This window comes from Podarcis bocagei (genome assembly GCF_964188305.1).
Source record: "Podarcis bocagei genome assembly, chromosome: 12".
Taxonomy (NCBI): Eukaryota; Metazoa; Chordata; class Lepidosauria; order Squamata; family Lacertidae; genus Podarcis; species Podarcis bocagei.
Window position 1 is genome coordinate 29,259,574 of NC_138137.1, and position 12,986 is coordinate 29,272,559.

Below are 12,986 nucleotides of genomic sequence, written 5' to 3' on the forward strand. Positions count from 1 at the left end.
AGTAATCTCCTGTGGGCTCTGGTTATGTGAGTTTCTTGTAAACATATCAAGTCCAGTTGTTCTCTGTTCAAAATATGAAATACTTGTCTTCTCTTCAAAGGCCCATTCAGTCCATTGCAATTCCAACTAAGGAATTGCAAGGCCATCTTGTTATTTTCTTAAGGCTCCTCCAACAGCTCCAAGTTGTTGCTCTTCTTCTGATGGTGGTGGTTTTTGTCCAAACGAGAGATTCAGGATATCCAGTGCCCTCCTCTGTTCTGCAAGTACGTCCACAGTCCCCTTCTGTAGGTCCTCCTGGTATCTTGCCAGAAATTTGTCTTTATCTTGAATTGTCTTTATTTTCACTTTCTTTGCCTTGTAGTCGAATGACAGTCCTTGTGGGAACTCCCACCTGAAGCGGATAGAGTTTTTCTTTAACAAAAGAACCAAATCCTTGTAGAAGTTTCTTAAATCCAAAATGTATTTTGGTATGTCTTTAAAGATCTGTACAGCTGAATTTCCAATTTGCAAGGCCTTTTCAAAGTGTAGTCCTAAAATTTTATCTCTTTCCTCCTTAGATCTGAGTGTGATCAGACAATCTCTCGGTGTCTTTCTATCTTGCTTTTTACCCAGTCTAAAGGCAGTTGTAATTTTGAATTCATCTTCCTCAAGGTCCCAGCAATCCGCAAACTCCCGTGTCAAATATTCCACAAGGTTGTCTCTTTCATTCTCCGGAATCAGTCTTAATTTTAAGTTTCTCTCTTTCCTCTGTAACTCCCACAATGCCAAAGTTGCATCATGCTCATAGACCTTCTTGGCAAGTGGCTCTAATTTCTCCTGCGTCTCTCCAGCAGTGGCTTTGGCCTCTTCGGCAATTTGACGCGTGGTGGCGTTTTCCTCGACCAGTTTGTTTATAGATTCTGTATTCTGGTTTAATCTTGTTGATATTTCTGTTAATTTTTGTGTGTTCTCTGAAGTCTGTTTTGTCAGAGACTCCAGAGACTGGTTTATCTTAAGCAAAGCTTCTGTCACAGCTTCCATAGAAACGGCTGCTCCTTTGTCTTGTCCTGTTGTTCCAGCTGATCCGGCTGTTGTGCCTGAGATTGAGCCTCTTTTCTTTGCTTGTTGCAGCTGCAGCTGTTGTTGTTGTTGTTGCTTGGTCTTAGCTCTTGTGGCTATCTCTTCTTGTGGTCCACTCATGTCAAGGTCGATTCCCACAGGATTTATTCTCCCTTGGAAAATTCCACTGTCTTAGGCCGTGCCGGACTTTACTTTATCCTCTAGAGGGAGCAAATCAAAATGGCCATAGAAGGAAGTTTCCCAATACAAGAACAAAGGAGACAGTCCAAGATGTAGAAAGAAAGGAGATTAACCCAGTCAGAGTCAATGTTGCTAAAGTCTTATAAATTCCAATTGCCACAGTTACCCAGTATACTGTTTATACTGTTTCTTCTTATAATTTACAAAAGTCAGGCACTGTGGGAACTTTGTATCAAGATGTCACTTCACAGGGAAAAGTCAGCTCAATGTACTAAAAAGGCAGACCGTTTCAAACTTTCAAATAGATGAGATAGCAGAGGTTTTTTCCTCCAAATAAATCATGCAGTTATTAGTCGAATTCACCTCCCCTCTGCCCTGCTTGCTAGAGGGGAGATCAAGGGTCTAAATGTCCGGTTTATATGATCAAAGAGCAGGTCTAAACGGATGCAAGTTTAGAGTTCCGTTGCTTTCACTTTCATGCAGTCGGGGGGAGGCAGACTTCCTTTGTTTAAATCTCCCCGTTTTTAGCCCAATTTCTGAAATTTAAAAGTCCCGATTGTTTTTCCAGCTCTTACTCACGGGAATTCAGTCCAAATTTTCTTTTCAGGAAGGAATCGGCGCTCTCCGCTTATGGCGACGCGGCTTCACTTCGCAGGCTGGGTAGCGACTCTCAGCACCGCGCTCTCTCCCGATGTCGATCCGTAGCCTTTAAAAAGGCTCTTTCACGGTACCGGGGGGCGCGAAGGTGCCCACCGAGTCTCCTTGTTCTCAGGCTTCAGCGCCTGGGATTTTAGGGGTCCCCCGCTCGCCGTAGCGGGTAAGACCCGAACTTGCGAAGCAGTCCTTCTCCGGAGCTCGGAGGTAGGACCGCCATTAAGCGCTGGCACCGACCGGAAGTTCCCCAAACGTATTTCTATTATTTTTGTAAGCATGTTTGAAAAATGTCTTAAGCAGCTTGCAGTATATAACCCAGAGAAATGTTATTAGAAGATGACGCAAGAGGTTTTAAAGAAATGCTCAGAATCATGGCTGTGTTATAATTTGTTTATGAGGATATGTATTCTTAGAAGCTTATTTAAAGAAAAAAATTGATAAAACACAATGTATTCTTCAAAGGCATTGACAAAGTTGGTTGCAACATTTCCCCCCAAATAGGAAGAAATCCATACTGCATTGATAAGAACTATGGTGGCACACTGATTATTTGGGACAGGATTTTTGGTAAGTGCAGTTAATTATTTTTCTTAACATTAGCTTTACAAGCGGTGATTTTATTCTCAGCTTTTTTCCCTTCCCTGCAGGGACATTTGCTGCAGAAAATGATAAAGTTGTATATGGCCTAACACATCCAATTAACAGCTTCGAACTTCTCAAGATTCAGGTAGTCAATCTGTTTTTCTAACCTGCTTGTTTGCTTTAATATTACATTTGATTTCATGGGTTGAATTCAGTGTGTTTCCTATTACTCCTTTGCTTTTATTTGATTGTTTTTGGTTCATTGACATACATAAGAATAAACTAGTTTTCGTCAGCCTCTAGCAGGGTGGGGAATGTTAAGCTTCAAGTATTCTCATTAACAGAAGAAAGTGCCCCTGCACAGAAATGTCACACTGATTATTCTATCATTACAGTTCCATCATTGTATTTATATATGGAAAACATTTTGGAATACTCCTGGATTCTGCAATAAGCTTTCTGTCCTGTTCAAGGGCCCAGGATGGGGGCCAGGCAAGCCAAGACTTGGTCTTATGGAGGACATCCCAGAGGTAAGTATAGCATGGATTTCACTTCTTGGTTCTGTAAATTATGTTTTCATAAGGGTTCAGTCTTCTGCATGCTTACCTAAAGGCAAGCCACATATTTGTGGGATAGAAGCAGGTTCCTGAGCAAACTTACACAGGGACACTCCTTAAACCCAACTGAGTGAAAAATAAAAAAAATGGATCTCCCATTTTGGCATACTGCACCCAGGTAGGATTAGCACCACCTCATGCTCAAGGCAAGACCTTAGTCAGCTCCTAGGAACTTTCAACTGTGCTCCTGGAAGCTCTTCAGTTTTAGGTCCCTGCCTTTGGTTCGAGCAGCAGCCCAACAGTTTAGTCCATCAACACAGCGCAAAGCCCTTTCAGCCTTACTAAAAGCTCCTTCAACCCCTTGTGTACAATCTCTTTCTAAGCACTTGATTACACAAGTGATTCTGATCTTCATGGAATGTCGGTTTGTCCTCCTTGGGTTGGTGGCTTTGCAGGCAGGCACCGTATCTCCCCTATGAACCAGCCTATTGCTGACTGGATCGTACCCCTGCCATCAAATTGGCCAGTGGTGGCAGGTATGCAGGGGGCATTACCTGGGCATGGTGCCAACTGACCAACACCCAGGGGAAGGATAAATACATTTTTTGTAAAGTAGAAGGTTGAAATGTATATTTGTTATATGGAAAATAAATATGTTACCAAAAAGTGAGGGAAAGGGAGAGTAGAACCTGATGGGCTACGTGTGCAAATATTGCATTCCGTTAAAGAACAATGGGGGGAAATGACCCTCTAGATGCTACTGAATTCCAGTTTCCATCAGTCACACCCAGCATTGCCGATAGTCAAAGATGATAGGAATTGTAGTCCAGCAACATTTGGATAGCAACAGGTTGCCCACTCTGGCCTATAAAATAAATCATTTGTACAGATTAAAGGTTTCAGCTGCACTTCTATTTAAAATAAAATAACAATAAAACATGACAAATAGTGAATTTCAACTACTAAATGCAAAAATGGAAGACAAGTTAATTTGTGATTGAATAAAGACTCTGATTTGTTTGTTTGTTTTGTTTTGTTTTTAATGTAGGTTACTGGAAAGGAAGTTCCCTACAGCCCCACATTACCAAGCTACCTTTGTGTCTATGTAGTTACGCATTTCGTCTTAATGCTGGGATTTTACATTGATTTCATTGCTACAAAATATGTAAGTATAATTTACACTTATTTAAATAAGCTGTTTCATGATACTTGAAGATGGTGCAGATACAGTGAAAATAAAGTATATTTCTGTTAAAACTGGATGCATGAAACTGAAAACACTGGTGGATAGTATAGTTATTTTTATGCTTACCTGTTTTGTGGGTCAAGATGGATTTATCCTATCTTAATGTGAACATAATTTTAATGTGGTAAGAGATTTCTCATTTTTACTGATAGCTCCATCCTGACATTGCCCCCATCTTCTGTTGTAATCCTTTACTCATTCTTTAAACAGTGTAAAAAACCCCCACAGTTCCCACAATGGACTGCATAAAAGTTCTTGTTTCAAGACCCAGATCCTTGGCATGATACAGAAAGTCAAGCTAAACAGAAGGCTGAGCTTCAGGAGCACTCTAAAACTCCAGAAGGAACTATCATAAGAAGAAAGCATTTATGTGAATAATATAACTTGGCATTTAACTTCAATATCAATTTTCCACTACAGAGAGTTATGAAATGCCCATAGACAGAACTGGAACCTTTTTTACTTGGCTATGTCACAAATGTGGCATTGATCCATAAATAGATACAACTGTTTTCCTCATTTTTAGACATATGTTCCATTCCATAATAGCAATAATGCACTTGAGGTTGTGCAGAATTATTCTCAAATTATTATGTTTGGTCTGATATACATGTATACACAAAGTTTTAATGCATTAGCTTTGTTTTCTCAGTCTGGAATTATTTACTTGTAGGAGATAAGAAATAACAAAAGAAACTTTTTTCCCATAAGAAAACATTTGGTTAGATCATTCGTTCACTAAGAGGTTTAACCTGAACCCCAGCAAAAAGAATTTGGTTGATTTACGTATTAGTGAGAGGTGCATTTGGCTGTTGGTGTCTGAGACAGTGACAGCTTTGTACCTTAATGTTCACTCTGGCCAGTTTTATTGTTTTCCCAAATTCATTTTCACACCTCCAATTTGTTTCCCTAATGCAACACTAAGTATCAGCTGGTTGGCTTGAAAATTTCTCAACTATGTTGTATTTTAAAAAATCACTGTCTTTAATAAGATTATAACACTGCAACGTAGATAAATCCATGAGGTTAAATAAAAATAACTATTCATAACTCTTTAGACCGGGAGAAAGAACCTCTACCTATAGGCCAATCCTGGCCCACCAGTGGGTCCAGTTTGGCCTGTGAAGCCATTTTCCGCAAACCACTCTCATCAATGCATATGGGGTTAAATAAAATGTTGGCTGTGCATGCCTCTTTCCAGCTGGGAACAGGTGCATGCACTCAAGGCATCACTGCCAATAGGACATAGTATGATTGATACTTAGCTGAAGTGTAGGTCTATATGACATCATGGGGTTACTGGGGCCTCTTCCTAATATGGACCACAGTATAATTTTATTCCAGTTTTGTTCCATTCATGTTTCTGGCCGTATTGGCCATTAGATAGGCTGCCGGTTTATAGGGAAACTAGTATTTTTCTTACGCCTTGAAACTGCTATGACTGTTTGAACTTGGCAAGTCGGCAGAACTGATTGGGAGCTGAACACCTTCCCAAAGAGTCTTCGCTCCTGATTACGGTGGAGTCATAGCCCAACATAGTGACCCCATGATGCCTTATAGATCTATGCTTCAGGTAAGTACCAATCGTACTTTCTCATCTTCAAAGATTCCAACTAAATATCAGGAAGAACTTTCTGACCATAAGAGCTGCCGTTCCTTGGAGGTTTCTAAGCAGAAGTTGGATGACCATCTGTCATATATGATCTGTCATAAGTCCCTACCAGCATTAATGAGCGATTCTCAAGCCTTCAAATAAAGCTCACCAAAAACCAACAGGTTACTATTATAAGCCTTTATGCACCAACACTGGATGCCGATGAAGACATTAAAGAAAAATTTTACTCTCAGCTGGATACCATCCTATCAGAGATGCCTAAGGAAGATCAAATTATCATCCTGGGTGATTTTAATGCAAGAGTTGAGCGAGATTTCGATCTGTAGCCTGGGACTATTGGGAAAGAAGGAGTTGGCAACAGCAGCCAGAACGGAATCTTATTTTTTTATTTCCATTTAGTCTTTTGAATTTGTCATCCTATCATTTCTTTCCATCTTTGAGTATAGCTAGGGTCTCATTTCTCCTTCACCATAAAATAAAATGGAATAAGAGATAGCTTTTTTGACAACCTTTGCTCTTTTCCCCCTATATTAATATTTCAAAAAAAAAAAAAAATCATTTTCTTAATGCAGCCCTTTGAAGGTTCAGCCAGTTATTTTAAAAATCCCTTAACTGGAAATATTCAAATATGAAAAAAAAAATTGTTTCCATCATAAGGGCAAGTTGTTTAACATGGTTGTCCTCAAGCTAGTCAATATATTTAGTTAACCCTGCTTGCTGCCAGTTGATGAACATCATTTTTTTTAAAAAATCATTTTTATTAATTTGAGGATCAAATAATACTGAGGCCATTGGGAATTGTGGCAGGCCTAAGTAATTTTTACATTTGGTTCATATTTTCCACAACACTGGGATAATACAACTTACCCTTTTGCCTGACTTCCTGTCTTTAGTTTCCTTCCACATAGAAGCCTTTGGAACTAAACACATCTGCTCCAAATCTTTTATATTTCCCTGTCCCATTTCTTGATACCAGTCCATTTTTCCAAACTAGCAATTTGTATGCAAATGCATTTTAAAACCTGGATTTAATTTTTGTACGAATACTCTACCAGATTTAAATGTGTGTGGGCTATAGGTCAGTGGTAAAGCACATGCTGTGCAACCGAAATGTTCCAGGGTCAGTCTGTGGCATCTCCAGGTAGGCCTTTGAGAGAGAGCTGCCTAGAATCCTGAAAGCAGCTGCCAGGTAGTATCAGCGATACTGGATAAAGTCGACTAGTATCAAGCAACTTCCTGCATTTCTAAAAACAGTAGCCTGGATCCACAGAAGCTTCCTTCAGAGGAAATACCCGCATGCCTGTCTGGATCCAATCTAGTATGTTAAGGAAGCTGCAAGAGTTTAGAACATTATTATTACTTTCCTGATTTATAAAATTTATTGATTTCCTTTTTTTTACTATGGTAATTCAAAGTGATATGCACGATATGAATAGTCAAAGGCAAACCTTGAAATGCACATAAAAAGACAGCCCCATTTTTTAAAGTTAGGATTAAAAACATTCCGCTCACTTGAGGCCACAGATAATTAAGAGCCAAAGACCTGGTGAAAAAGAAATGTTTTTGCCAAGCAATGATGTAAACATAACTTCCACTCATGAAAAGGGAAATGCTGGTGCTATGGGATATCATATTTATGAGAGATGTACTTTTGCTTTAAAATCACAGAATCGTTTAAAGTTTCTTTGAATTAGTATGTAAATTTGAAAGCTTTCTCTCTTTTCGACACAACAAAAATCCAGTTTTTTGTTCAGTTTCTCTCAATAACCACACTTCAAAAGCTGTGCCTAATATATAATTGGGGATCCTGCTGTGGTTCCAGAGATCATCCCTTTCCCCTGGTTAAATACAAACTCTGCAGTATATAAATTCTTGTTTATTTTATATGTTCATGCTTCATGTGTATTGTGTTTGGAGACAGAGGATTCTTACACTGCCATTAAAGTGTAACAGTCACATTCCTTTCCCACTGCAACTTGCAAACGCTTAGATTAGTGATCTAAGTTGTTTATTTTCTTTATTTTATTTCATTGGCGCAGCACCTAGAAAATTAACACAAGAACTGCCAAGTTCCACTTTGTGGTTTGTACATTTCAAATATAAATGTGGAACGTAAATACAGGAACAACTCTAGTGTGCGTCTCCTGTACGATTAGATTGTAAATAGAAAACTATATGTAATAAATGCATATTTATATAACACAATATGTTTAAAATTTATATACATCTACCATGTATTTTGCTTTGATATTAACTAGAAACATGCAGGTTATTCCTGCTCCTCCTGACTTCTAGATCTCTTTGCTCCATCTAACTGTCACCCCTTCTCCATATCATGCTTCTTGTTTCTTGAACTCTTTCCCTCCCAACAGCACTTGGCCTATTCAATCTTCAGAGCACAGTGTGTAAGATGTCAGATGTTCACATATCTTTAATTTGCAGGCTCTTGATAATATCTACAAATGACTTCCATGACTGAATATATGTGCAAACATATTGTAGTTGAAAAATTGTGTGTATGAGCTATTCGCATCACACATCTTTATATTTAAGATTTCAATTAGTATATTGACTTAAGAGTATGAGCTATGAGCCAAATTTCCCTGGTTCAGATCTTCCATAGGTCACAGGTTTCACTATTTCCCAGTGTCAATATCCTTTTGCATTGTAATGGGATAAATAAGGATGACACATCCTCACAAATCACCCTGTTAGGGTTAGCAGCTGAAACATTTATTATTATTATTTATTTAAGCCAACAAAGTGTATCATTCCAGTGTTGTTACTGAGAGAAAGAGAGATTTCATATTTGCAAAGTATTTCGATGTATATTAAAAACTCTAAATGCTGTTTACAGTAATAACAATTTATCAATGGGATTTACTCATCCTGTGTCTTGAAACAACATGATTTATGGGTCACCAGTGAGAGATAATACAGTATCTTTAAATCAGTTGCAATGATTATATCTTAATAAACGAGAGAGAGATATTTCTAAACATCAGTTAATGCACAGAGGAGAGGAATTGGTATTGCCTCTGCTGTCACCATCCTGATCTCCATGTGCTCATCGAAATGTCTGAGCAAAGCCTATGTGTATGCTGGTTATATATGTATGGGTGCTGTTCAGATAAACACATGGAGCCTGGGAGTGGGGACAGAGAGTATGATCTCTGTCGCTCCCTCCATGTGTCACCAAGCCACTGCACAGGGCTGCTGTACCTCTCTTTTCCCAGGACTTTTTCAGATCTGCTTTTACTTTAATCCAGAACATTATTGCTTAGGTTGCAGGTCAGAGTAACTCTACTTTCATTAAATGGGAGTTTGCATAATTTACTAGCCACAGGATTTTGGTTTTAGATAGGGAGGTGATTATCTTGGCTCTGGCTGCAACCAGAGTCCACTAAGGTCCAGAGCCAGTTCTAGCACATTCTTTAGCTGTATTCAGCACTCCTAGCTGAAATAAGCCATTGGGGAGAAAGAGGCAAGACAAGAATTGCTGGGGGGGTGGGGGGCTCTGAGCACAGTACTCTTTCATTCTGTGTTTTAAACAAGTAGATGGCTTCTCTAGTAAATGTATTTTTTCAGGTTGTAACCTGCCCTTCCAAAGGACCACATAGTTCCTTACAGCAATAAAAACCACAAAAAGCAATACAAGAAATTATGAAAAAGCATAGCAATGTATTAAAAACAACACAGCAGCACCTCCCAAAATTGAGCTTAAAATTATCTTTTTTGCTTCGTGGGAAAAAGCTATACCTTGAGATTTAACTTGAACACATTTCTTTTTTTATAAAAAATCACGAGTTATTGGGGAGGTTTGCCTACTGGCCAAAATGCTTTTCGAGAAAACAACAACAACAACAATAATAATGTGAAGTACTGTTACATTAAATTTCCTCATTTTTTTGTATCTCTCTATCTTGAAGTGAAGCAGTAAATCTGCGATTTGATAGTTTGTCCTGGGAAGAAATGTGTGTTGGCTTGTAAACTGGTTAGATTGTGTTTTGGTTTTTTTAAAGGCAGTGAATCTGTTTTCTTAGTTTAAAAGGAGTTAAAACTTTTGGTTAAAAATCCCTGGGGGTGCCTTTTGACTCTTCAGTAAAACAAAACCCACTCAGAAATAGCCTGGATCTTGTGGTTTGATGTGTTCTCCAAACATGGACAAAAGGAGTTCTCACTGCTATTAAATTTGAGAATCCTGTCCAACAGCATCCTTCCCTCAAATGCCTTTGAGGGGAAGGGATCACTGTGAAGGCTGTGGTATTCTTTCAGAAAACTTTTTATTGAGCTCAGAAAGCTCCTAGTACAGTTTCATGCATTTTCATCTACTATTGAGCCCTGAAGTCTGAATTAGAAATCTCAGACTCTACTATGAAGACTAACAGTATAGGACTCTTCCACTGCAGTTTATGCTTCTTTGATTTTTTTTAAGGTAAACGTACAGTGGTACCTCGCAAGATGAATGCCTCGCAAGACGAAAAACTCGCAAGACGAAAGAGTTTTTCATTTTTTGAGTTGCTTCGCAAGACGAATTTCCCTATGGGCTTGCTTCGCAAGACGAAAACGTCTTGCAAGTTTGTTTCCTTAGCTTCACAATCTGTCCTTCCAGTGAGCACTCAGGGCTGATTTCCTTCAGAATGGATAGGTTTGATCTTCTTGCAGTCCATGGGACTCTCAAGAGTCTCCTCCAGCACCATAATTCAAAAGCATCAATTCTTCGGCGATCAGCCTTCTTCGATCAGCCTTTTCCCCCCTGAAATGTGCTGCTGCTATGGATTAAGTCTTTCTCCACCTATCCCCACCCCACCCCCCAGTATCCACCAGTCTACTGAATCCATTGCCATGTCCCTGAGGGAGGGAAGCAGTCCATTAGCGAGCACGTGATTCAGAATGCCTCTCTGAGGTTGGAAGTCGATGACCTCAATTCGAGGTGGTCGCTGGCTCAGGAGAACGGCACGGACCAGCACCAAGTTGAGATCAGGTTGGCGGCCGCTGTTGGCTGACGTGGCAGAATCCGATCGAGCTGCAATGCCTCTGTGCGGAGCCCCCGCAGCAGCTCCTTGCTGGAGTGGAGGCGGGGGGCAGCGGCAGTGTTGAGGCACAGAGAATTGCACCAGCTCAGCTGCTCTGCAGGTGCATCCCTCTTCATTGGCCAGCCCGGGCCTGCTGCTGCTGCTGCTGCGGCGGGAGGGGGAAGGCGCATTTGCTGCACTCTCTGCAGGTTTCCCTGCCCTTGTGAAACCACTAGCCAAGGGAGCGGCTAGAAGGCAGCCGAAGCAGCCGCGGGCCTGACGGCGCCCCCACCGTCGCTCTCGGGCCGGAGAGCGCGGGAATGTCCCACTTACCGTGCTTCGCAAGACGAAAAATTCGCAAGACGAAAAACCTCGCAGAACGAATTAATTTCGTCTTGCAAGGCACCACTGTATTTAAGTTTCGGGTGGAATCACCCTTGGTCAATAGATTGGTTATCCTGTGCCTCCTTAAAAATAATATCAAAAGCAACTGCTATTGTTTTCATATATCTTTTCCCTTCATTTTACATGTGGCAGAATTAGAAATTGAGAAATCGGCAGAGCCTATTTTCTGTGGCATGTTTCCTTAGGAACTCTTGCACAAGTGGCACTTCCACAGGTGAAGATTCCTGATTTTTACCGAGGATTGGGGGGCCCTCTAGTGGAATGGCACTGGATGTGGCACAAAAATCAAAGGCAGCATATTAAACGATATCACTGTGTGAAATGCTGGGAAAATAAAAGCCTTGGATACTGTTGCTACTAAAGTCAGCAAGAAGAACAGTCAGTGTGATGAAGCAGAGCTGCTCTTCTGTCATTGGAGTTGCTGCAGTTTACTAGGACTGGGTTGATGGTAAGGCACTGGCAGAGCCAGTCTGACATCCCCTCTTGTTCATCCACACAGCAGCAGTCTCCAGCTGAACAGCAGCAACTCTGGTGTCATGAGGGTGGATTTGCAGCTCTGCCCTACGACACCAACTGCTGATGGGAAGCGAGGAGCAGAAATGAAGCGGAGATTGAGTCTGAACAAGGAAAACATAAACTGAAGCACAAGCACGCAGAGAGAGTGCTGCAGGATGTATAGGAAAAATAGAAACATGGTAAAAAGACTTGTGGCAAAACAAAGCGGGAGTAAGAAATGGGGAGATGCAGAAAAATTGATGGCATGTGGAAACAGAGAAAAAGGAGGTTAGGTGGAGGCAAAGAGAGAAAGAGAAATGGAAAAATATACACTTTGAGCTTTATAGAAAGAAGAGAGAGAGGAGACGGTCTAACCATGAAACCTGTGGTGGCCGTCCATGGATGCCAGTGCCTCCTGTGGCTCCTGCAAACCAGCACCTCTGAAACCCAAGAGGCTGTTTGCTCTCCTTGCTTAACGTGAGAACCTAAAAAGAGCCTGCTAGATCACGCCAATGGCCCATCTAGTCCAGCATCCTGTTTTCACAGTGGCCAACCAGATGCCTGTGGCAAACCCTCATGCACTCTCCCTTCCTGTGCCTTCCAGCAAGTGGCATTCAGTAGCACTGCTGCCTCCAGCTGTGGAGGCAGACCATAGCCACCATAGCTAGCAGCCATTGATAATCATTTCCCTCCCTTGTACTTACGGGACGGCCTCTCCTGGTGTGTCCCGCAAAGGACCCTAAGGTCCATGAATAATAATAGGTCCATGAATAATAGCCCTAAGGAAGCCAGACTATCCTCCACCAGGGCCAGGGCTTTTTCAGTGATGGCTCCGACCTGGTGGAATGCTCTGTCCCACAAGACTAGGGCCCTGCAGCACTTGATCTCCTTCCACAGGGCCTGTAAGACAAAGCTATTCCACATGGCCTTCAGTTTGAATTAGCCCGATCCTCTATTCCCTTTTCCCCTTTCATCTTCTATGAAGAAACCCTTTCTGGGACCCCACATTTAAATTCTTCCCTGGTTTCCTTGCTGGCCCTAGTAGGACCAACTTGGCCAGTTAGCCCTGGTGATCATTTGATGTCTACTGGCTGGGGTCCCCCCCCTCAAATGACCCCTGAATTCTTGAATTTTATTGATATTGATGCTTCATTTTATGTTGTATTTTATGCTGTTTT

General features: G+C 41.0%; 1 protein-coding gene across 2 annotated transcripts in view; it reads left to right on the plus strand.

Moving 5' to 3' along the window:
• AGMO (alkylglycerol monooxygenase) overlaps positions 1–12,986 on the plus strand; it is a 125,955-nt gene that overhangs the window by 60,398 nt on the left and 52,571 nt on the right. For both annotated transcript variants that reach the window (XM_081164736.1, XM_081164737.1), the window contains exons 7-10: positions 2,395–2,460; positions 2,541–2,620; positions 2,871–3,005; positions 4,081–4,197. In XM_081164736.1, the coding sequence (XP_081020862.1) occupies positions 2,395–2,460; positions 2,541–2,620; positions 2,871–3,005; positions 4,081–4,197 (398 nt within the window). The remainder of the gene's footprint in view (positions 1–2,394; positions 2,461–2,540; positions 2,621–2,870; positions 3,006–4,080; positions 4,198–12,986) is intronic.